This window comes from Callorhinus ursinus, unplaced genomic scaffold (assembly GCF_003265705.2).
Source record: "Callorhinus ursinus isolate GAN/ISIS: 27379988/994484 unplaced genomic scaffold, GSC_fseal_2.0 scaffold12, whole genome shotgun sequence".
In the NCBI taxonomy this organism is placed as follows: Eukaryota; Metazoa; Chordata; class Mammalia; order Carnivora; family Otariidae; genus Callorhinus; species Callorhinus ursinus.
This window is the reverse complement of record NW_027397074.1, coordinates 6543323-6568679: the sequence shown is the minus strand read 5'-3', so window position 1 is coordinate 6568679 and position 25357 is coordinate 6543323. Positions and strand designations below refer to the sequence as shown.

General features: G+C 35.6%; 1 protein-coding gene across 3 annotated transcripts in view; it reads right to left on the bottom strand.

The window, feature by feature from the left end:
* PHTF2 (putative homeodomain transcription factor 2) overlaps window positions 1–25357 on the bottom strand; it is a 114475-nt gene that overhangs the window by 2560 nt on the left and 86558 nt on the right. For all 3 annotated transcript variants that reach the window (XM_025872780.2, XM_073898713.1, XM_073898714.1), the window contains 8 exons: window positions 21498–21716; window positions 15055–15183; window positions 13372–13644; window positions 13029–13160; window positions 10335–10421; window positions 6145–6300; window positions 5054–5149; window positions 478–603 (listed from right to left, as the gene is read on the bottom strand). In XM_025872780.2, coding sequence (XP_025728565.1) covers window positions 478–603; window positions 5054–5149; window positions 6145–6300; window positions 10335–10421; window positions 13029–13160; window positions 13372–13644; window positions 15055–15183; window positions 21498–21716 — 1218 coding nt within the window. The remainder of the gene's footprint in view (window positions 1–477; window positions 604–5053; window positions 5150–6144; window positions 6301–10334; window positions 10422–13028; window positions 13161–13371; window positions 13645–15054; window positions 15184–21497; window positions 21717–25357) is intronic.

Here is a 25357-nt window from a genome sequence, read left to right as displayed (position 1 = left end):
ATTCACCTTAAAATAAAAAAGTGAAAATCAGATTTCCCCTGCTTTCTTTTACTGAGAAGTAGCAATATATACATACTACTGGTATAATATGAATAATCTACACCTGATTCACTAAGAGCTGTGCATATGTTAGAGGAGGTATGTACTGCTATATAATAAATATCATTTTTGGCTAAAAAAAGAAATAGGGCTCTTCTTTTCCTTTTTTTTATCACCTAAATTAGATTCAGATTATATAAGTAAAAATAAATCCCTTTACTTATTCTATACAAGAGTCCTATTTGTATGAACACTGTTCCAAACTAGGCGTTCTGTCAGCATTATAAACCAAGAATATTATTCATTCTCTGCGTACAGTATTATTAAAATGACTTCATCACTGCACATAGGTGATCTCAAAAGAGTAATGGGGTAAAATAAATGTCACAGAATATAAGAGGGGGCACTAAGAAATAAAAAATAGGGGGAAGGTCTTACCTTTAAATTAAATCCAAGCAAGTCACTGATAACACCAGAGACAGCTGACAGGATAACAACCTGGGTGATGTTATAAAGCAGTGGATTCATTGTAAGCCCATACAATCTAAAGGGACTGTCCAATTCCTAGCAGAAGAAAAAAACCCATGAGCCTGGAAACTCATTAAGAATTACCAGTTACTTTACTGAATTCCTGTATGAGTTCTAGCAGTTTTGGGGTGGAGTCTTTTGGGTTTTCCACATACAGTATCATATCATCTGCAAAGAGTGAGAGTTTGACTTCCTCTTTGCCGATTTGGATGCCTTTGATTTCTTTTTGTTGTCTGATATAAAATCAATGCACAGAAATCAGTGGCATTCCTATACACCAACAACAAGACAGAAGAGAGACAAATCAAGGAGTCTATGCCATTTACAATTGCACCCAAAACCATTAGATACCTAGGAATAAATCTAACCAAAGAGGCAAAGGATCTGTACTCAGAAAACTATAAAATACTCATGAAAGAAATTGAAGAAGGCACAAAGAAATGGAAAAACGTTCCATGCTCATGGATTGGGAGAATCAACATTGTGAAGATGTCAATGCTACCTAGAGCAATCTACACATTCAATGCAATCCCCATCAAAATACCATCCACTTTTTTCAAAGAAATGGAACAAATAATCTTAAAATTTGTATGGAACCAGAAGAGACCCAGAATAGCCAGAGGAATACTGAAAAAGAAAAGCAAAGCTGGCGGCATCACAATTCCGGACTTCCAGCTCTATTACAAAGCTGTCATCATCAAGACAGTATGGTAATGGCACAGAAACAGACACATAGATCAATGGAACAGAATCGAGAGCCCAGAAATGGACCCTCAACTCTATGGTCAACTTATTTTTGACAAAGCAGGAAAGAATGTCCAATGGTAAAAAGACAGTCTCTTCAACAAATGGTGTTGGGAAAATTGGACAGCCACATGCAGAAGAATGAAACTGGACCATTTCCTTACACCACACACAAAAATAGACTCCAAATGGTTGAAAGACCTAAACGTGAGACAGGAGTCCATCAAAATCCTAAAGGAGAACACAGGTAGCAACCTCTTCGACCTTAGCCGCAGCAACTTCTTCCTAGAAACATCGCCAAAGGCACGGGAAGCCCGGGCAAAAATGAACTATTGGGATTTCATCAAGATAAAAAGCTTTTGCACAGCAAAAGAAACTGTCCACAAAACCAAAAGACAACCGACAGAATGGGAGAAAATATTTGCAAATGACATATCAGATAAAGGGCTAGTATCCAAAATCTATAAAGAACTTATCAAACTCAACACCCAAAGAACAAATAATCCAATCAAGAAATGGGCAGAAGACATGAACAGACATTTCTCCAAAGAAGACATCCAAATGGCCAACAGGCACATGAAAAAGTGCTCAACATCGCTCGGCATCAGGGAAATCCAAATCAAAACCTCCATGAGATACCACCTCACACCCGTCAGAATGGCTAAAATTAACAAGTCAGGGAACAACAGATGTTGGCGGGGATGTGGAGAAAGGGGAACCCTTCTACACTGTTGGTGGGAATGGAAGCTGGTGCAACCACTCTGGAAAACAGTATGGAGGTTCCTCAAACAGTTGAAAATAGAGCTACCGTTCGATCCAGCAATTGCACTACTGGGTATTTACCCCAAAGATACAAATGTAGGGACCCGAAGGGGTACGTGTACCCCAATGTTTATAGCAGCAATGTCCACAATAGCCAAACTGTGGAAAGAGCCAAGATGCCCATCGACAGATGAATGGATAAAGAAGATGTGGTATATATACACAATGGAATATTATGCAGCCATTAAAAGGAATGAGATCTTGCCATTTGCAACGACGTGGATGGAACTGGAGGGTGTTATGCTGAGTGAAATAAGTCAATCAGAGAAAGACATGTATCACATGACCTCACTGATATGAGGAATTCTTAATCTCAGGAAACAAACTGAGTGTTACTGGAGTGGTTGGGGGTGGGAGGGATGGGGTGGCTGGGTGATAGACACTGGGGAGGGTATGTGCTACGGTGAGCGCTGTGAATTGTGCAAGACTGTTGAATCACAGATCTGTACTTCTGAAACAAATAACGCAACATATTTTAGGAAAAAGAAAAAAGAAGATAACAGGAGAGGAAGAAAAGGGGAGTATGTCAGAGGGGGAGACAAACCATGAGAGATGATGGACTCTGAAAAACAAACTGAGGGTTCTAGAGGGGAGGGGGGAGGGGGATGGGTTATCCTGGTGATGGGTATTGAGGAGGGCACGTTCTGCATGGAGCACTGGGTGTTATGAACAAATAATGAATCATGGAACACTGCACCAAAAACTAATGATGTAATATATGGTGATTAACATAACAATAAAAAAATTAAAAAAAAAAAAAGAATTACCAGTTAATGGGATGAGTTAGCCCGGTGATGGGTATTAAGGAGGGCACGTATTGAATGGAGCACTGGGTGTTATACGCAAACAATAAATCATGGAATACTACATCAAAAACTAATGATGTAATGTATGGTGATTAACATAACATAATAAAATTAAAAAAAGCAAAAAAAAAGAATTATCAGTTAAACTAATTCAAGGCGATATACAATGAGAATTTTCAAAAACAGTCTCAAAAAACAGTTACAAATTATGGGTACTTTTAGAAAGGATAAACTTGATTAAACTTGAAAGAAGTAAATACATTTTGTGTGTTTTTTTTTTTAGAAATGATTTTCATTAAAAGAACTCTATAACCTAAATTTGTAACTCTAATTCCTGTCTCAAATGAATGACTAGTAAAGTACTGGTCCAGTAGCTACCAAGGGTTTGGAAACATTTTCTAAGGTAAGAAGAGAAAATGGAAGATTTTTGGAAAAATTAGAAAATTGGCCAAATTTTCTGCCATTATTAATACATACATACATAAACTTCCCTTTGAGACAATTACTTTTCGAATATAAGAACTGACTGTTTCAAAGATTTAATATTCTTTGATTTATTGATTCTCAGATTTAAAGTTATACGGCAGGCCCTGTGTTAGGCTCTGGGAAATGAGGATTCAGTCCCTGTGCTGAAGGACTTTATAGTCTAATAGATATGCAAAATAAACAATTCAACTGTGAGCCTCCCATAGAAGAGGTGTGTATAAAAGGTATAGGCCCTAGAGAGAGGAGAGAACAGGCATTCCGTAAGACACATAAGAACATGGCACCTTTGAATCGCTACAGGTTGCTCAGCATTTTAGAGCCCAAGTGCAAGGAAAGAAGTCCTTCAAATTTATAAAACCACTGAGGTAAGGGTCATTCTTTATGCAGATTGTACTGACAGACTGGCACCGGTGGGAATTTAATTAGGGGAGAAGTGTATGAGATGTGCAGGTGAGAAAGACCACCGGCAGAGGGGAAGCAATGTGGAGGATGGGCTGGAGAGCCAGGAGACTAGAAGCAGGAAGGCCTTGAAGGTTCAATGGATAGTGAGACAATGAGGGTCTGACTTAGGGCAGGACTGACAGGGAAGCGGGGATGTACTGGAAACTATTTGAGGGGTGAATCAATGGGCCTCAGAATTTCTTGGCAGTGAAGAGGGAGAGAGAGGGAACAACCGATATTAAGTCCCCAGTTTCTGAGTAGAAGACTGTGTAGGACTGTGTGTGATCAAAAAGGATCACATTGTTGTGCTTTGTACTTTAGTTATCTCCTATTTCTCTCTACTCTGGGACTGAAACTGCTTCTAAGTCACATCATGTCTAGCATAGTGCCTACACTCTGAAGATACTGCCCATATATGCACCAGACAAGCCCACCTACCTCTTCAGAACCTTGTCGGTGCCAAATGTATGCTGTGAGGCAGTGTATCCCATTAAGACTTTTTAATTGACTGAAGAAATAATCGTAACATTGAGACACAACTAATTTTGTATGATTCTCTGAAGAATTCATTCAATTTGCTATAGAAATTGAGATTTTAAACATTTTCCTTTTAAGAAAGAAAAGCATTACCAACACTGCAAAGCAGTGCTAAAAACATTTTATTGAATTACCTCCAAAGAGTTATTATTATGAAATCAGATATTTTGAAATTATATTCTTTTGTTACAAAAAGTGATCTGAAAATTTTAATGTTTATTGATAATATATGTTTATTATAATTATTATGTATTACTACTTTTTAAGCTAACTCAGGCCAAGCAGAAGACTGCTCTCAGAAATACAAAATGAGAAAATTTCCAAGTTAACATTAAATCTCCCTTTTTGAAATCTATTTTAAGTTCTAGGAGGTAAAATTTCCAAAGGTGCCAACCTCTACAATACTTTAAACATTATTATAGTCTTAAATTTTTAAAAGTTATTAAAATTTCAAAAAGATGATTTGGATTACTTTGATTCATTTTACAGTAAGTAAAATGTACATGGCATAAATGTGTTCAAATATAATTTGGAAACAGTTTGGATAATCATAAAAACCAAACACAAGGTAGGATCTGCAAACAGAAGACTCAGTTATAATATCAGAACAGCATATTCTACATTATATCCATTTTCAATTTCATTTTTACCTTTAGCAGTTTAGTAGCCAGCTTTAAAACATTATTCACTAGTGTCAGTTCCTCTTTCTTGTTAGGTTTCTTCTCCATTTTCAAGTAGAGGTTTATCTTTTTATAAAAAAGGAATAAATAGTTAAAAATACTTACTGCATGGAGCACTGGGCATTATATGAAAACAATGAATCGTGGATCACCACATCAAAAACTAATGATGTACTGTATGGTGACTAACATAATAAAATTTTAAAAAATTACAATACTCATTTTTAAAAGGAACTGAAAGACAGGCACTGAAATATTAGTGGTGGTTCTCTGGTTATTGAGATTACAGATGACATTAATATTCTCCTTCAAACTACATTTTATAGTCCAAATTCCTACAATAAACATGTTATTTTATAATAAGAAAACAAGGACTTATTTAAATTTTCAAATATAATGAAAGCTGACACAAGAAAGGCAAACTGGATGTCATTATTTAATAATAGGTGAAACAATTTAGTCCCAGAGCAAAAGCAACCTCAAGAATAAGTGAGAACTAGAGCAAAGTAAATCAATTGGTTTGTTCCTCTCCCCTTTCCCTTTAATTGAGTTCCTTTGATAGGATTACCGATTTTTTAAAATCAAACTATCCCTGACAAAAACACTAAAAAAGTTTACATTGGCTGTAAGTTTCTCTGAATAATTCCTATGAAATGGTAAGGAAAATATTAAACAAATTCATACAAAATACGGTTAACCATCAAAATTATTATGCTTTACCCTTCCTACTGAATAAAAATTCATACTTATTCAAATATGGCTCTGCTACACTGCAAAGCAAATATATCCCACTAATGGCTTAAAATTCATCATTTCTATAAATAGTACTTCCTTCTTGTCATATAAAAGTGAAACAGAAAAACAGCAGATTAGATATGAAATCTGCATCAAGGCAGGAACACTGAAGATGAGGCTTGTGTTCTATCAAATTTCAAGTTTTGTTTTGTAACACAAATGCAATCTAACAGGTTCCTAAAAAACTTGAAGTAAATGAAAAGATTTTTAGTTTAATATGTAGATTATAGACATTAACTTATAACAGAATAAACATGCATTCTCACCTGTTCGGTAAGTAATATTGAGGTATTGCTATATTTTTTACTTGTTTCTGATCCAAGGGTAACAAATCTTAGGAGGAAAAGCGTTAAAGAGATGCACCAGATTACTAGCTCCCAATTGTAGTGACAATCAAGGAAGATCTCATGCACATGAAGCAACTAAAAGTGTACGAAAAAAGCAACAGGAAACAGCAATGTGATTCAAACAATTTCTTTTTAAAAGGAAATAACATTTTATTTCATACAAATGGATCATGAATGTAGTAGTACATTTTAAAAACATTCCACATTTATTATGGAATATTTCAAACACATAAAACATATAAGCAAAACCCATGACTAGAAGTCGTAGAGAGGATATCTGTCTCATTCCTAATTTAAAGTAAATACCCCTAAGGTAATAAATATCATATGAACAATGTTTGCTCTAATTTTTTAAAGATATACTTTATCAGATTAAGAACATACTTTCCAGTATTATGAATCTCCACTAAAATTCACCAATTTATTTTCTGCACCTGTTGAGATGATCAGATGTTCTCTCCTCCTTTAAAAATCAACTAAAGGAGCTCAAACCAGATTCAGGTATTTTCCAAATTGAAAATCTTTGCATTCCAGGGATAAACTATATTGGTCATGGCATATTTATTGTTACTAAGTTGCTGGCTTCATCTCCCTAATATTTTGCATTGAAGTTAACAAGGAAAATTAGTTCACAGTTTTCCATTTTCATATTGTCTCTCCTGTCAACTGGTATCAAGATTCTTTTAGTCACCTAAAATGAGCTGGGGAATACTCCCTTTTTTTCTATTCTCTAGATGTTTTGTGTAGGACTGGAATTAACTGTTTAGGGGCACCTGGTTGGCTAAGTTGATTAAGCATCTGCCTTCAGCTCAGGTCATGATCTCGGGGTCCTGGAATCGAGCCCCGCATCAGGCTCCCTGTTCAGCGGGGAGTTTGTTTCTCCCTCACCCTCTGCCCTTTCCCCCTGCTCGTGCTCTTTCTCTCTCTAATAAACCAATAAAATCTTAAAAAAAATATAACGAGCTGTTATCTGAATAACTGGCAAAATTCAACTGTAAAACCACGTGGGTCTAGGGGATTTTTGTTGGTGGCAAATTTTTAAACTATTGAATCAGTACTGCTTTATAGTTATAGGTCTCCTCAGATTTTCAATTATGTTTTGAGTCAGTTTTAATAAATTATGCATTTGTACAAAATTGTCCGCCGAAGCTTTCAACTTCAACAGAACTTATATTAGCATTCTTTTAAAAAAAACTTAACTGTGCCATTAGTTTATGGTTTAATATACTGTGCTTTTTCTTTTTAAACACTTGTTATTGTACATTTTAAAACTTCCAAATGCATGAGTTTTCTTGCTGCTGTCATTGTTTCCTACTGTAACTGCATTAGTTAGATCGAGTGGCCTGAATGGTCTCAGCTGAGAATTACTTTGTGTCCAAGTACATGGGAAAGTTTTATAAACTATCCTTGCGCCTGAAAAGAATATGTATTCTCTGATTTTAGAACAAAATTTTAACTGTTGCTTACATACATATATTCATTATTTTTTTTAATCTGTTTAATCTGTCAATTACTAAAAGAAATGTGTTGAGACCTCCTAATGAGGTTTTTTTTCTACAATTTCTCACCTTAGTGCTATTGATTTTGGCTGTCTATACATATATTTGAAGTTATATGATTACACGCATGCAAAGTGGGAATTATTAGATCTTCCTGATGAATTATTCTTTCAATTTTTGTCAAGTTTCCCTTTATCCCTTGTACTTAGACTACAGTCTATTTCATCTAATATTAATATGAACTTACCAGCTTTCTTTTGCCTGCAGTGGCTTTTTCTACCTTATATTCAAAACCTTTCAGAGTTATTATGATCCATGTGTCTTTTATTGATAGGCATAGAAAGGTTTTATGTTCCTAAGAGTCAGAACTACTACAACATGTACTCCAGGAACATGGAAATTAAACCCGGAAGAAATGGCTGAGATGAGATAAGGAATTGTGAGTACAGAAATCAGTCTTTTTGGGGCGCCTGGGTGGCTCAGTCGTTAAGTGTCTACCTTCGGCTCAGGTCATGATCCCAGGATTCTGGGATCGAGCCCCGCATCGGGGCCCCTGCTCAGCGGGAAGCCTGCTTCTCCACCCACTCCCCCAGCTTGTGTTCCCTCTCTCACTATGTCTCTGTCAAATAAATAAATAAAATCTTAAAAAAAAATCAGTCTTTTCCTCTTCATTGCTTTTACGATTTTTCTCTTTGTTTTTGGTGTTCTGCACTTCTCCACAACATCTCTAAGTGTGGATTTACTTTTATTGCTCTTTCTCATTCTTGTGCTTCCTAAATCGGAAACTAATGTCTTTTATCAATACAGAAAAACTCTTAGCCATCATCTCTCCAAATACTGCTCTCCTTCTTTCCATCTGGAATTCCTACTGGGTATTTATTGGATCTCCCATCTGCCTCAATCTCCTTTTCATATTTCCATCCCTTTATCTCTGTCCTATATTCTGGGTAACTTCTTCCATCTCCCATTCACTATTTTTAGCTGTCTTCAATCTCTATTTATTGTTTATTGTGTTTTAAATGTCAGTAACTGTATTTTTCATTTCTCTGAAGAGCTGTCTGTCCTTTTCCATCGTGTTATCTATATCTTTGTCTTGCAGCTCCTATCTGAGCAGCCTACCGTCTGAGGTAGCTGGACATCTAATCCCGCTGTTTGTCGGTCTGTTGACTCACTCATGATGGATTGTCTCTTCACAGTGTTTTGAAACCTGAAGGGGCTTCATCTGTGGAAATCCTAGGAGGCCTAGGTGGAGGTCCCATCCCCCTAAGAACAATCTTGGTTTTGCTTCTGCCAAGTATCCAGGTATCCAGGAACCTAGGCCCACTGTTCACATTAACTTCTTGACACAGAGGTTACAGGACAAGATCTGTAATGTACATTTTAAACCCTGAACCTATAATAAGTGCCGACCTACAGTTACATATTCTTAGAGGAGAGACTTAACCCCCCTCATTCTTGTCAGTCCAGGCAGAGTCAGATGAGCTTTCTTATTGCCCTCCTGTGATGGTGAGCAGGCTGTTTTTCTTATTCTACCTTTTCACTGGGACTGTAGTCCTTTAAGGGGTAGCATGTATAAGGAGGTATGCAGGCTGAGGCCTCATTTTCTGTCCTCCTGTGGACATAAAATCTCAAGTCTCTAGGATACTAAGATTGACAATGTACCTCATTTTATCTGAGGGCTGCCACAGCATTAAGACATATACTTAATTGCTGTTTTTTAATTTTATCTTCATTTTTGGCCCCTTACTGTCTTATAAACTCAGATATGTAGTATGTGTATAAAAAAGTTTATATAAGTATATTAAAAAGCTGAGTTTTTTTGGGTGCCTGGGTGGCTCAGTCAGTTAAGCATCTGCCTTCGGCTCAGGTATTGATCCCGGGGTCCTGGGATCGAGTCCCGCATCAGGCTCCTTGCTCTGCGGAGAGCCTGCTTCTCTCTCTCCTCCCCACTTGTGCTCTCTCTCACTATCTCTGTCTCTCTCCCTCAAATAAATAAATAAAATCTAAAAAAAAAAAAAAAAGCTGAGTTTTTTTCTTCCCCCCAGCATTAGTGTTTTAAAGCATAAGAATCTTCAGGTAATCTAGTATGTCATATTACTTGAAATGGAAGTTTAATTTTATAACCTAGACTATCCTGAGATATTTTTGTGCTTCCTGACTAATCTTGGACAATGAGAGTTCTTTTTCAGAGTCTGAGGCAGTCAAGTCACAGTGACAATCCAGATATAAAATGAAAGAATTAATACTAAATGTGAATAAAGCAGAGATCCATGAAAAACAGTCTGAAACAATCTCATAATTCTAGTCACTCATAAGTTTGTTTTGGGAAATAAAGATAACCAAGTGAATGGTGGGTAAAAACTAATTACTATATATTCAATCAACAGACATCTGAGAATATGCTAGCCACTGTTCATACACAGAGATGAATAAAACACATTCATTAATTCTACTGAAAAAAGATAAACTGCAAAAAGTCAATTTTAAAACTTGTATAACTAGGTTTATAAGTATTATTAGTTTGGTTGTTTATTATTAGAAAGCCTTCTGGAGCTAAATAATTATAGATGTGATTATCTAATTTTTACACATTGGAACAAGTCAACTCACCTGGGCACAACAGATAAACACAACTGATATAGTCAACAAGAAAGCAGATGAAACTATTACATCAACTGATCGCTGAGGACCTCGACGCTGGGGAAAAAAAGGGAAACACTTTTAAATATATTTACTAATTAGCAGCTAATTCCATGCTTTCAATTACAGTGTTGATCCATCCCTGCAGGTTGATCATAGCTTACAATGTTGAAAATATACCTAATTTGTCAGATGAATTTTAATTACAAAGTGTTACTATTTCCTGAGGATTGCAATACAGTCAAGATGGTGAATACATAGCACAGAATTCTTGGCGTAACTTCCACATTTTTCATTTCATTTCATTCCAAATATTTTGTCAAACACTAATCATTTATTTAACAAATGTTTCTTGAGCACCTGCTCAGAATAGGGCCCTGTGTTAGGTACTGGAAATATAGCAGAGAACAAAACAGACATGGTCCCTACCCTTCACAGGAACTAGCAGGAAGCCAGACATCAAGCCTATAACCACAGATCTATGTGATCAATTGTAATGAGTGCTATTAAAGGAAAGGTAAAGGATGCTTTAAGAAAACTGGTAGGGAATTTGGTGTAAATATTACTTCCTTAGGGAGATCTTTCCCGTTTCACACTACCAACTCTCAGTTACAGGTTAGGAAGATGGCCTGGGAAGATCTCCCTAATAAAGAGATATTTATGGCAAAATAAGGTGCCAAGGCATGATGGCACATGGCAGTGTTCCTGGCAGAAGAAAAGGCAAGTGCAAGAGCACAAAACAGGAAAAATAATATTGCAATTACAGAACTGAAGCAGTCTAGTGTGGCTGGAATGGAGAGAGGAAAGTGTTTCAAAATGAAAGGAGAGGCTATCCTCAAGAGCTAGGTCACAAAGGGCACTACAGGCTCTATTCAGATTTTGTTCTTCAGCCTAAGAGCAATGGGGAACCTTAAAAAGTCTTAAGAATTATATGATGAAATCTACATTTTGAAAAGATTGCTGGTGGCAGACTGAGGAATGTACTGGAAGGAGGGAATGGAATGCAGGGAGGCCAGTTAACAGGCAACTACAGCAGCCCAAAGCAGATGACTGACAGTTTCAGTTAGGGTGGTGGATATGGAAACAAAGAGAAGAAAATGGACCCAAGATATATTTTGCAAGTAGAAAGGGTGGGAAATGGTGTTAAGCTGGATGTTGGAAATCCAAGAGAGGGAAGTAAATACCAAGGATAATTCCTAGGTCTAGGCTACATGTTTCCCTCACTGAAATGTAAGCTCCTAAAGATAAGGACTTTCATGTCATCAGTAGTGGATATTACATGGTTAACATTAAATAAATGCTTACTGAGTAGAACAAACAATGTACAAAAGAATGCAACACCTACTTAGGGTTGATAATGAGGAGGAATTCCAGGTGGCTTCTTACTAAGCTACATAACAAAGATCATATTCATCCCTCCATACAACAGAAAAGCCACAGTGGGCAAAAATAATCGAAGCCAATTTTTAGCATTTCCCAAAGGAGGCTAACAAGTTAAATCAATGAACAGAATAATGAATTTTTTAAACAGAAGGGTAGACAAATAGTGCAAACTTTTTTTTTTACTTCTTTCATTGTTACTTCAAAAAAATAAAGATCTAGGTATATCAGAGTGTTTCTGGTCTTTGGGTCAACTTTATTTAAGACCTGATTACTCCATTAATAATGAAAATCATTGTGTCTTAATGCAACAAAGAAATAATCCTCAGAAGAAGTGCTTTCCTAAACCTAATTTAGGTGTTTCCCATTTCCCTCCTGAGTTTTTATATCTTACTTCCATAATTAGGAAAGTTATTTAAAAAGATTAAAGGAAAAGAACAGCATGAGAAAAATGGTTTAGAATTGCAAGCTGATATTTTTAAATAGTAATAGGCCACTTCAGTGAGGCTACCCACTGATTAGTTTTTTTTTAATTCTTTTTTTAAGCAGTGGGCTCCCTCTGCTGGTTTCTGATAACCATTCTAGGTAGAAACAAAATCTTTAAGCTTTTTAATGAGTAGAAGTTGGTAAGATTTACGAAAAAAAAGATAAATGTCAAACCTAAAAAACAAAACATATGGATAAACAAATATAAAGCAGAATCAGATCTATAAATACAAAGAACAAACTGCTGGTTGCCAGAGGGAAGGGGGGGTGGGAGGATGGTCAAAACGGGTGCAGTGAGGAGGGAGGTACAGGCTTCCAGTCACGGAAGGAGTAAGTCACAGGAATAAATGGCAGAGGTTAGGGAATATAGTTGGTGGCGCTGTCACAGTGCTGTACGGTGACAGATGGTAGCTACACTTGGTGGTAAGAATAGCACAACATAGAGAGAGGGTGAATCACTATGTTGTACACCCAAAACTAATGTAACATTGTATGTCAACTATGCTTCAATTAAAAAAAAAATTTTTTAAAGATATATTTAGGATAATCTGATCTTGAATAATCTACCTAAAATGTATTTAAGCCTTTTAGACTTCAGGTATTTTACTCTAAAGAACCAGTTAAACATTTATTTTGGATTTCTGCATATGGATTGAAAAGAACTCTAAGTATGGCCACACAGCACCACACTAGTACACAGGTGACTATACATTTAGATATACATAGATATTGACAAAAAGACTGAAACTCTCCAAGGGAGTTAGCATGTTAAGAGTACTTTTATCACTGTCATTCTACCTTAAGATAGGACCGGAGAGATAGCCACATTTTTATATTCTGTACTTTCTTCAACCGGAAATGAGGAACCTCAGATTTTCGAGCCCTCCTTGCTGATGTTAAGTGTCCAAAGAGTTTTGCAAAAAGTAATCGCTAAAAAAGATTAGGGTAAGGATTAATTTTCAAGTAGATTACCACAGAAAAACAAAAATTGACAAAGTATGTCTTAAGTACTACAAAAACAAAACAGGAAAATAATTAGCAGGTCAAAATGATTTATGAAATATTAAAATACTTCAGTAATTCTTTAAATATTATGAAAAGGATAAAATATTCTCTACTCAGAATTCTATATTATACCCACCTGTTTGTAAGTTCTTTCTGCTACACAGAGCAAAAAGAAGAAAATCCACACAAGAGACACACGAACCACAAAACTTATTATAACCATAGAAAGAACGATGACATCTTCATTAGAACCAAATGCAATCACATAAAGTTCTGAAGCAGAATGTGCTGTGAGTTGTTCCAAGTCTGTAGCTTGGGAGAGTCGGAAAACAAATGGAGTTAAACCCAGGATTAGAGAGATTGCATTTCCAAAAATCTGGTATCCTATTCCTGGTATATGGCTGTTCACCTTTACAGAGAGAGAGAAAAAAAGAAAAAAAAAAGTACACAAATTTTATCTACAGTAAAATGAATTCTTATTAAGCATTATTTTATTTATATCCATATGAAACATTTTGTTAAAACATATGAGATAATGAAATTCAAATTTACTCAAAGTTTGGAGAGCATATTACAGGGAAACTGTAAGTCATTATGTCTTCAGTGTTAAAAATAGTTCATTTATCAGATTTCTAATTCACTAAACAGATGCAAAAGGATGAACTATCTTGGTCTTACCTAGATCTGGAAAAAAAATTCTATGTATCTCATTATTTCAAAAATTAGAAATATTCATATATACTTTAATATTAAAAAGAATGAGATCTCATATCCACTTAAGCTCAGTTCATAAAAACAAAAATTAAGAATTCTACTTATTTAATAAATTTGCAATTTGTATTTTCCTTCAAAGAGCACAAAATACAAATGGATATCTCCTTAAACTCTAAAACCATTTCAGAAGAGATAGTATGTTAGAGGGGGAAAAATTAAGAAAGGGGGAAAAAAGGGAATTACAGAAAAGGAAATTGGAAATTAAATAATGGGAAATATAAGACTGGTGGGACTATGAGGGATCTTAAATACCAGCTAACTTTCTATCATCATATTATACATTCTGTAAATGACCTGCTGGTTCACAGGCAGTTAAGGTATGGAGAACCAACTAGACCCAAATCTCCAGAGACCCCTTCTGCATAAGTAATAGGAAAGAGATCAATTTCTAGAGCAGTTACTTTGATTTCTGTCCTCCAGAAAGTGTGCACCACAGTTCTCACACAATGAACAACAGACAAGAAATTTAGAATTGCAAGTTAAATTATGACTAGCTTCCAGAGGAATCAGATAAAATTTAAAAACTGTGTCTGATAAAAGACACAATTTAATAGAAATGGAAATTAAAACCCATAGTGTTTGTACTCTACCTCCTCAAACTACTCACAATCTTTACACCACTAGTTGCATTACTTCTATATATTTAAGCAAGTATCAAGACAAATACTCTATTTTGGAATTTTTGGGGTACTAATAAATAAATGAAGCAGGAGGGATGACACAGGAGAAAATAAGCCTTCATCAACACTTGTGTATCTAGCATGATTTATGAAATATTTGATCCATGAAAAGCAAAAGAAAGAATTAAACATAAAAGAAGGAAATTTTAGATTGTACCATCTACTCTTGGTGAGAAGAATGAAAACACTAAAAGATGACAGTGGTTTGGTGATAAATCACCAAGTCAGAGCACCAAATACAAATAACTGTCTTTTTCAGGCTGAAGAAGTGAAAAAGTTGTAAATATAACCTCCTGGTAATTATTCAATATATTAATAATTACTGTCTTATTCTTGAACTAAAAGAATAGAATTTAAAAACTCACTCTGTTCATTATCATTCCACTGATTTCAAGTACGGACATGTCTGCTTTCTTACAGTCATTGCCTTCCCACACTATAGCACTGATTTTTTCTAATCCTGGGTGGGAACTATGGAGCCAGGGCAAATGACTCTATGAAAAATAAACAGAAATAGGTGAATACATGTGTCACATTTCATAAATAAAATGTGTGTGTATATATAAACTATACTAAAAAACAAACTGGTGAATACACTTACCATATTTTATAAATAGAACACATATATGGGTATATATATATATGGGTATATGTGTATCTACACACACCCAAAATCAGTGACATTAAAATTCCATCTTAATGTTAATTAGCATATACACTGAGCAGATGGCATATGAAATTACAGTTATAAAAAGCATATAAGTTAACTTCCTGTAACAGATATTAGTTAGGCAAGCTATTGTTCAAAAAACCTCTAAAATGTGTCAGCAAAAGCACTCAGTTGTCAATCTGTCTACATAGCTACTAATATACTAATGTTTCAAGACAAATGGAGATCAATTTGTTCATTTTACTGACTCTCAAGTTTATGGTCATTCAATACAAAAACACATGACAGGTATGATTTAACCTTTTGGAAGACTAAACGGTGACACAAATCTCATCCTGAAAGAGACTCTCCCTCACACCCTCAGTCTCAGTATTTGATTTAGTTACTTTTCTGACATTTTAGTCTAGCCATTCCCCAAAGGATCGATTTAACTTTTTTTTCGTTAGAGTAAATATTGCAAACGGAAGCACATGGAACTAGAAGTACTCTCCCAAGAATAAAGCATCTCTCAATGTTGCAAGAATAAAAAAAGAAAAGAAAAATTGAAAGCCTTAATACAAAGGATCAGACACTTAAGTTTGGGGTTTTTTGTTTGTTTTAGATTTATAATTTAAAAAATAAAACTGCAGGGCTCCTGGCTGGCTCAGTCGGTGGACTCTTGATCTCCGGGTTGTGAGTTCGAGCCTCACATTTGGGTGCAGAGATTACTTAAAAATAAAACCTTTAAAAAAAATAAATAAAACTTCAAAATAGGATAGTTGGGGATTAAAGATAGCAACAAAATTAATACAACACTAATCTTTACATTGTCAGATATTGATAAAAGAAGTAAACATTAAAAGATTAGACCCCAAATGGGATGACTCTATTTACATTACAGTATTGCTAACTTATTTATATAACGTATTTCATTAAAATAACTTCTAACAATGAACAGAAGAATCTACTATAGTTATATTTATCCTCTGAAGAATAAAAATGTGATTAAAATATGGTAAAGATTTTTGGAAAACTTAGGAAATATAATATTTTCCTGTAAGAAGAATAGAATTGTATTGATTCATTTTGATTAAAGATATAAAATAATACTTTAATAATATGTAAGAAAACAGATATGGGAAGTTATTATCATTCTGACTTAAACATTAACTTTCTTTATGTAATGCCAGTAGCCATATTATTGGCAAAGCTCTTTTACATTTAGTTTATTTGACTATGAAGACGTTTCCTCTAAATATTTATCTTTTTTCCGAAGATTAGTATTTTAATATTACATCAACCATCACAGCATATATTTCACTACTGGAGAGCCTTAAAAACTGTAAAATACTAGTTATTAACTATCCACTTAATTCCACATATATTCCACGAAATATTCTAGCTAGGATAGAATTAATTTGTACCAAAACACATATCCAACTTCCCATGGAAATCTAGGTAATTATGAAATGGAACGGAACTACAAAGCCAGGAACAAGCGGGACAAGCTGAATACAGAGTATGAAGTCTGAGAGGCAAGGTTTCCACCACTGATTTACAGGCTCCTAATCTTTTTAAACTCTCAGTCTGTTAACAGTGAATTAATTAAAGGCTTCCCGATTACATGAAGCAAGCATATCAAGAAGGTCCATCTGGAGACAGAAATAGGAATTCAAGAAGTTCTTCACCTTCCTTCCAGAAGTATTCATTTTGCCCAGCTACCTTTGCAGTTACTCTAACTAGCATTTGATATCATCTTCCTATTTCTAGAAAGCCAGAAGGCAGGAGAAAAAAGAGCAACTAGAAACTGGTGAATTTAAAAAGAGTTAATTGAAAAAAAAAAAAAACAACAACCAACCAACCCTATATCTGTGTGTGTGAAATATATTCTGAAGTAACAGTCTTGTTGAAACATGTACTGCCTACAGTGTATGAAGAAAACATCACATGAAACATTTTTCAAAAAGGCTCAAGGAAAACATCAGAGCAAATAATTCCATTTTATAATTTTATCACATAGATTCTTCTTAGTGTTTTTCAAACCAAAATTTGGAACTCTTTTAATGATTGTTCTTTATCCTCATTCAAAATCTCAACTGCTTTGCTCTGTGTTCATCCAGAACTGCCTGAAAACCTTAACACTTAAATGGCGGCATGTTTTAAGTAGATTCACCATGACAGCTGCTTTACTGGAGTTTCTACCTGTCGGAGCTGTACCCATTAAAATCTGGCTTTTCCTACTGAAAAATGAATTTCACTTGAACATGGCCTCATACTTCATTATATACTCAGCCATGATTAGAGGAGAGAGATTTTCTGCTGTAGAAATGTTTCAGTTACTATGGCCAAAGAAAATAAAACAGGGGTGCCTGGGTGGCTCAGTCATTAAGCGTCTGCCTTTGGCTCAGGTCATGGTCCCAGGGTCCTGGATCAAGCCCCACCACGTCAGGTTCCCTGCTCTGTGGGAAGCCTGCTTCTCCCTCTCCCATTCCCCCTGCTTGTGTTCCCTCTCTCGCTGTGTCGTTCTCTGTCAAACAAATAAATAAATCTTTAAAAAAAAAGAAAAGAAAAAACGAAACAAAACTACAAATTTGGTAACAACCTGACTAGAACACATGGATTCAAATGCTCATTGTTACTTCATAAGGAGGGATTTTTTAGTCTTTATGGTGGGCAGAAAACAGTCCTCCAAACCTAATACAGACCTCAGTCAAATAAGAAAAAATACTGGTAGCTCTTCATTAAAGAGAGCTAATTTCCATTACATGGCTACTATTAAAACTGAAAACATTGAGGTTATTTTTTAGAAGCCTGAGAATACTAAATGTGTGTAAAATCAAGTCTTTAATCCAAAAGCAAAACCAATGTAAGCCTATGATACTAAAATTAATATGCAGACTAGAACATTAAAAATCTTATCAAAAAAGGAGCAGAATGGTGTGACAGATTTAGGGCCAATTTATTCTGTATAGCATGCATTAAAAAAAATGTATTTCCTTTCCTTCACTTGATTTTATTTAAACATCTACTATGTACCAAGCACTGTGTGGTTCAACAATGAACAAAAGAACACATGGTCCCTGCGTCTATGCCTCTTTATGGTATCACTGAGAAAATAGCTCTCAGGCATTTTCCAAAATTTCAATTCCAGTTATTACACTCAGCTACGTAGATGAATCTCCAGATGACTCATCTAACACCCTATTCTCATGGATTGTTCATTGTTTTCTTTACTTCTTAAAATCCAGGGACCTTCAGCTACTCCCATGGCCACAGCCCGGATCTTGTCAACACACCGAATTGCTCGACTTCTGAACTGAGTCTTCAACCACAACTCCTCTTACTGAGTGTCTCAAACCTTCAATTCTAAAACACTTCTGAACACATCTATCCTTCAATCTATCACTCCTTTCTTGGTTTCATTTCCTTCTCAATCTAACACATCTAGATGCTTACCATATCCATTACTTCTTGACCTCTCCTGTACCTTGAATTGCAACTATTTATTGAGCACCTACACTGTGTGACTTTGGGTGCATTATTTAATTCCAAGCCTCAATTTTTCTCATCTACAAAATAAATATATACAAGACACATTGCATTGTCATAGGTTGTGACAATTACATGACATAATGCATCAGGACTACTATGCACAGTGCCTGGCTGACAGTGAATGCTTTTTAAATGTTTGCTATTACTGATTACCGCAACTGTGTTCCACAGAGTATCACTCAACTGTGTGGATTGGATAACCACAAACTCATGGTTTCAGATTCCAGCTGGACCCTCAACAGTATGGCAGCGTGACTCTTAATGCGTTCATTGACTTGAATACATGTGCACACATACTCTCCATTTCCCACAAATGATAACTTCGAGGCTTCACCACCATCTACAAGCCCCCCAATCCTATCATCTCACTTACTGTTAATAGACCTCCTGCACCCTCATCATCCTGCTTTCTCTGGGCACTTCCTCCTCCTCCTATCTCAGCAGAAGATGTGTTCTCCTTCCTAGTGAAGGCAAAACTTCCTAATTATGCTTCCCCTCCAGAATCTTAAGAAATCATACTCAACAACGTTTTCTCCAGTGTGTCTCAGTCCTTCCCTCCTGAATTTCCCAGGTACACATATGCTTGAATATGTCACATCTCAAGGGGGTGGGGACCACAACTTTCCCTCAATTCTATTTCCCCATCTTTTAACAATGTTTATGGCTTAATTTGCAGCCCCAAATTTTAAATTTCAGTATTCAAACTTATCAATCCCTTCATTTTTGATGTTTGCTTGTGTTTTTTGTATCTTCTTTAAAAAATTCTTCTCTTGAGCGTGGAGCCTGCTTGGGATTCTCTGTCTCCCACCCCCTCTGCCCTCCAACCTGCCACTTACCCTCTCTGTCTAAAAACTAAAATAAAATGAAATAAAATAAAATAAAACATAATTTCTTCTCTTATCAAGAGTAACTAAGATTTAACACTGCATCAAAAACTAATGATGTAATATATGGTGATTAACATAACAATAAAAAAAATTTAAAAAAAAAAAGAGTAAGATTTTTCTCCTATATTTTCTCGAAAATAATTTAAAGCTTGCTTCTTCACATTTAGGAACTATTTGCAATATATTTTTGTGTAATCATTTGGCCTACAACTATATACTGAAGAGTCCATCCTTTTCCCACTAGTCGTAATGCCACTTATGTCATATATCAGGGATCCATATAGACACGTACTACTTCAGGGTTTTCTATTACGTCCCACTGGTCTATTTGTTTATATACTACCTTGGTCTGCTTGGGCTGCTATAACAAAATACCACGGACTAGATGGCTTAGAAACAACAGATGTCTATCTCTCACAGTTCTGGAGGCCGGGAAGTCCAAGACCAAGGTGTTGGCAGATTTGGTGTCTGATGAGATCCCACTTCCTGGTTCACAGACTACCCTCTTTTTGCTGTACGCTCACATGGTGCAAGGGGCAAGGGAGCTCTCTGGGGTCTCTTTCCTTGGGCACTAAACCTGTTCATGGGCACTCCATTCTTAAGACCTAATCATCCTCCGAAGGCCCCATCTCCAAATACCATCACCTGGGGCATTAGGTTTCACCATATGAACTGATGGGGGGGAGGGGGGAGGCACAAACATTCAGGCCATAGCATACAACTATACCATACTATCTTTATTAATTACTATACTTTTAAAGTAAAATTTTGTATCCAGTAGGGAAAGTCTCCCTGTTTTTCTCCAAAATTGTTTTAGTTATGCTCAACATTTTGCTCTTTACTGTGGACTTTAAATCAGTCTAAGTTCAACCAGACAGACAAACATAACTGGTAGGATTTTGATAGAAAAAGCAGTGATAATGGGTATCTCTGACATGTTTCTGCATTTAACAGAAGTACTCCTATAATTTCATTATTAAATATGATAGGTTTTTAGAAGGTTCTTTGGTAGCTACCCTTTAGCAGATTAAGTAAGGTCCCTTCTAACTTTAATTTTCTAAGAGCTTAGTTGTTGGTTTAATTATTAGGATCTGATGAGAAGTTACGTAAGAGAAAGAAGAGGAAGAGTGAGGATTTTAAATGACCACAGGTTTCCGGACTGGTGAGTGCATGGATGGAGACGTCATTCGCTAAGATTTTGAGAGCCATAAGAAAAACAGATTTATGAGGGAAGATGGGGTCTTTAGTTAAATTTGAGATACTGGTGGGAGATTCAAAAGAAGATATGGCATAGACATGTGCTGTGCAATATGGCACCCTACTCACACATTGCCACTAAGCACTTGAAAAGCGGCTAATCCAAATGAGATGTGCTGTAAAGGTTCACAATAGATTTTGAAGATGTAGTATAAAAAAAGTAAAATATTTCATTAGTATTTTTCACACTGGTTATTTGGTGAAGTGATAATAACTCTCAGGAAGATACGTTTGCAAGGTGACAGACAAAACCATAATATAAATACTGAAATTCTATGTTCCAATGAAGCCAGACCACAGCTCACATAAAAAGGAAAAAAAAAAAATAAACAAACAAACAAAAAACCCCATAGGAATTCTACTTTAATTGAATGTAAGCTTTTTTTTCACCTCTATAAAATGTGTACATACATTTAAAATAGCTGGACTGAGAGCCCCAAATAACCCAATGCCGTAAACCAACCTGATGAAAAGGGTCGTCTCTATATTCTTTTTTCACACTTGGATTAATCTGAGGATTTTCCATATCTGTCTCACTGGTACAAGATGACCGGCACTCTGCACAGTGTAACAAGTCTTCCCATAATACATCTTCTGTTTCAGATTCTGGCCTTGTACTCTCAGAATCCTGTCTGGAACTTGAACAGCGAGAGCTGCAACTAGTACCCGATTTAGGGGCATCCTGAAATCAAGATATTCTTTGACATTAATACAATTTATGTACCCTTTCCAATTCAAAGGGTTCTATCAGAACCATACATTGCTACTTTTTGCTACAACAACAAATACACCGTCAAATGACAGTGGGACTGAGAGCAAAACATTAAAAATATGTTAGTTTTTAAGGAATAACAAAATTTCCTCATATCAAAATTTATTTGATTTCACAGCTCAGCTCAAGTGTTGTTTTGCATGCAAAGGTTGTGCCGGTTTCCTCCTAAATTTTTATACAAAGTTCAAAATTCAGGCAGGCAGAGACTAGCCTAAGTTCGTATGGCTATTATTTTATCAGTATATATATTGGTATTATATTATCAGTGAATATTAACCAACTTTAACTAATGTGTTTAATGGAGTTACTTTCTTACTCTAGTCTTTTTTTTTTTTTTAGCAAGAGTAGATCTCATGTATTTACTGTTTTTGTTTTTCAAACAGAAGTTCAATGAATTGATGTAAAATTAATAAATAATCTATACCAGGAAGATAATTGCCAACTCTTATTTTTGAGATAATCTATGGTATAAAAGTGAAAAACTAAAAGGCACAAGTTAAATAATTTCTAATCAATTTACTTTTCTCCTAGGAGTTGTTATCGTACAAAATAAATACTTTTGAGTAAAAGTTTGATTTAATAATTCAAAATAACTTTCACTGAATAAAGAATGGTAATAGCCATCCTTACAGCCAAGTATCCTGAAATTTTCAGATTTGTTTTTAGTTATCCTCTGTCACTAAGATTGCCAATTTTGCCTTTCAAATGTTTTAGATGTATCCCTTTCTTCTTCTCAGGATATCATCAGAGTTCAGACTTTATCATCCACACATTGTTTGCTATAAAGAGCCTCCTAATTGACCACTATCTGAAAGGCCTTTCCTATTTTCCAGATGAATCTTCCTAAAGGGAGCTTTTTTTTTCACTCGTCCGACCAAAGTCCTTCAGTGACTTCCACTGCTCTCCTGGATAAAGTTCAGATTCCTTCACCAGCAAGCTTGTCTTCAAATGTGCTACTTTTGGACTCTGTTCTCCACTCGTCCCTACCATAACCCTCTCCTCCAGTGACAGTGGGCTCCTCCCTAGTCCCTAAACACAGCTTGTTCTTTGTCCCTCTAGACTCTGATTATGTGTCTACCTTGTATCCTACTTTCCTTTAAGGCCTACTCAACCAAGTGTCAGGAAAACACCATTTCTATCTCTTTCTAGCTGGCTTACCTTGTCTCTGACCCTTAGTTTAGTCTTCCGGCAATGGGGAATAAAACTATCTATCTTAAAGAGACACTGAAAATTAAATGAGCACTGTAGCTTTTAATACAAACCAGGTACAAAGCAGAGGCTCCACAAATGTTAGTTTTGAAGCCTTCTATTTAGAGTGATCCCTTTGTCCCTAAAGTGAGGTATTATTTATTTCCATGATGATAAATTTTACATTGCTATTCAGCATGTATAATATTGTCTGTGTTATTAAATGTTCATGTATTTAATATTCTCAAGTAAGTCATAACTCTCAAATGCACCGTAAGTCAACAGAAGACAAAAACCAATTTTTTTTTGCCACTCTTACCACATGTAACAAAATATCTTGAATGAATGAGACAGGTGATTGATAATTATTGATAATAGAATGGGGCACCATGAATATAATATTTAGTGTGTTGATTAGGGATTTATTTATGGGAGGAGAATTATCTGTTTGAAGGAGAAGTAAAAATGTTTTGAAAGAGTTGAGCAAGAAAGTAAGTAGAGAAATAAAAAGAAAAGAAAATTCAGAAAGAAAAAAGGTAAGAATCAGTCTGCTTTGTTTTATAAAAAGCACTCCAAAAATGTTTGATTCACTAACGTCAACCAGAATACTTGAAGCATACAGTTTTTATCACAACTGTTTTCATTAGGTAGTAAGGCACAGAAAGTATTAAGTAACCAGTAATTGATAATTTAAAATTTTTGATAAAGCTAGTTTATTATCTATGACTAATTTCTGATGCAGACTTGCTAATCAGATACAGAAATGAGTAACAAGATTAAAGACCTGATAAAAACTAATGGGTGATTTCAGAGATAAGGAAGTATCTTTAATTATTTATAAAAGTATATTGCCAAATACTGATTAATAAGTGGGCCACTTTACAAATGTAAAATCTAAAAATTATGACCTATAACCACTTATATGTCAAGCAGAATTTTACCGGCAACATTTAGGTTATTAATGGCCACTCTGAATTTCACTAAAAATTGCTGGAAAAAGGCTAAAAATTGGGAATTTTTGAACTAAAGAATATAGCTGAGTTAACAGCTCATTTAATTTGGTTTGGTCTGCTTATTTTAAATCTTTAGACAGATAGCTAAAACTGAGCATATAATCAAATTAAGGGGAGAATAATTATTTATTTGAAGGAATTAAGAATTTATAACACAAATGCTTTGTGCCAGGCAACTGTGCATAATCTTATTTAATACTAACAATCTGAGGAGACTAGTCTCCTCTCTACCGTACAGATGCAGAAACTGAGACTCAGAGAAGTTAAACAATTTTTGCAAAGTCACTTAAATGTTCTGAGTCTAAGCCCATGGTTTCTTCATTATGCTTCCCATCAAATGATACCTTCATTAGATGAAAAGCTAATTTTCAATAGGGAATAAAAATTGAAAGATGCTTGTAGAGTTAAACAAAGCAGGAGAAAGTAGGAAACAGGGCAAATGCTTAAAGGAAGCTATCAATTCCACAGGACACCTCCTATTCCAGATAATCAAGTAACTCCACCAGCATCTTCCCAGCAGGAGACTAGGAGAAGACAACCAGATAGACACAGCAGATAGTAGAAAAAGGCAAGAAACTGGGGCAGGGGTGGGGGTGGGAGAGTTGAGAGGTGGGAGGAAGGGGAGTTAAGTGACAGTCTCCACACTAAATGACAAGATCACCACCTCATCCGCAATCCCCTGGATGCCAAACACCAAGGCAGCCTAGTATAATATCTACTACTCCCACACCACCAGAAGATTGGATGATTCTCCCTGAAAAACTAAAAACCCCTAAAAAGTATATCTATACATATTGACATATGGAAGGCTTATAAAAAGTGGCTGTGTCCCTAAACAATCATTTTATAGGAAGACCATGAGTTCTACCGAGGCACAAAGTGCTTTCCAAAATGCTTTCTTTGTGTCTCACTCTCTAAAGATTTTTTTTTTTAATTTATTAATTTGACAGAGAGAGAGAGACAGAGAGCAGGAACACAAGCAGGGGGAGTGAGAGAGGGAGAAGCAGGCCTCCCGCTGAGCAGGGAGCTTGATGTGGGACTCGATCCCAGGACCCTGGGATCATGACCTGAGCTGAAGGCAGACCCTTAACGACTGAGCCACCCAGGCGCCCTTTGTGTCTCACTCTTAAAGAAAACATATCACCAGTAATTTGAAGAGAACAGAATAATACATACATAAAGATGTCAAACAACAGTACAACACTACCCATATCATGTCTCAATTTTGCTTCTTCAAAGGAGTTTTTGTTTTGCTTTTTAAAACTACCCTGTGAGGTTGGCTTGATTTGGGAGAGTCAAAATTTTCTTGAACTGAAATGCACCTTTTAAGATATTTTCTAGTCTAAAGCT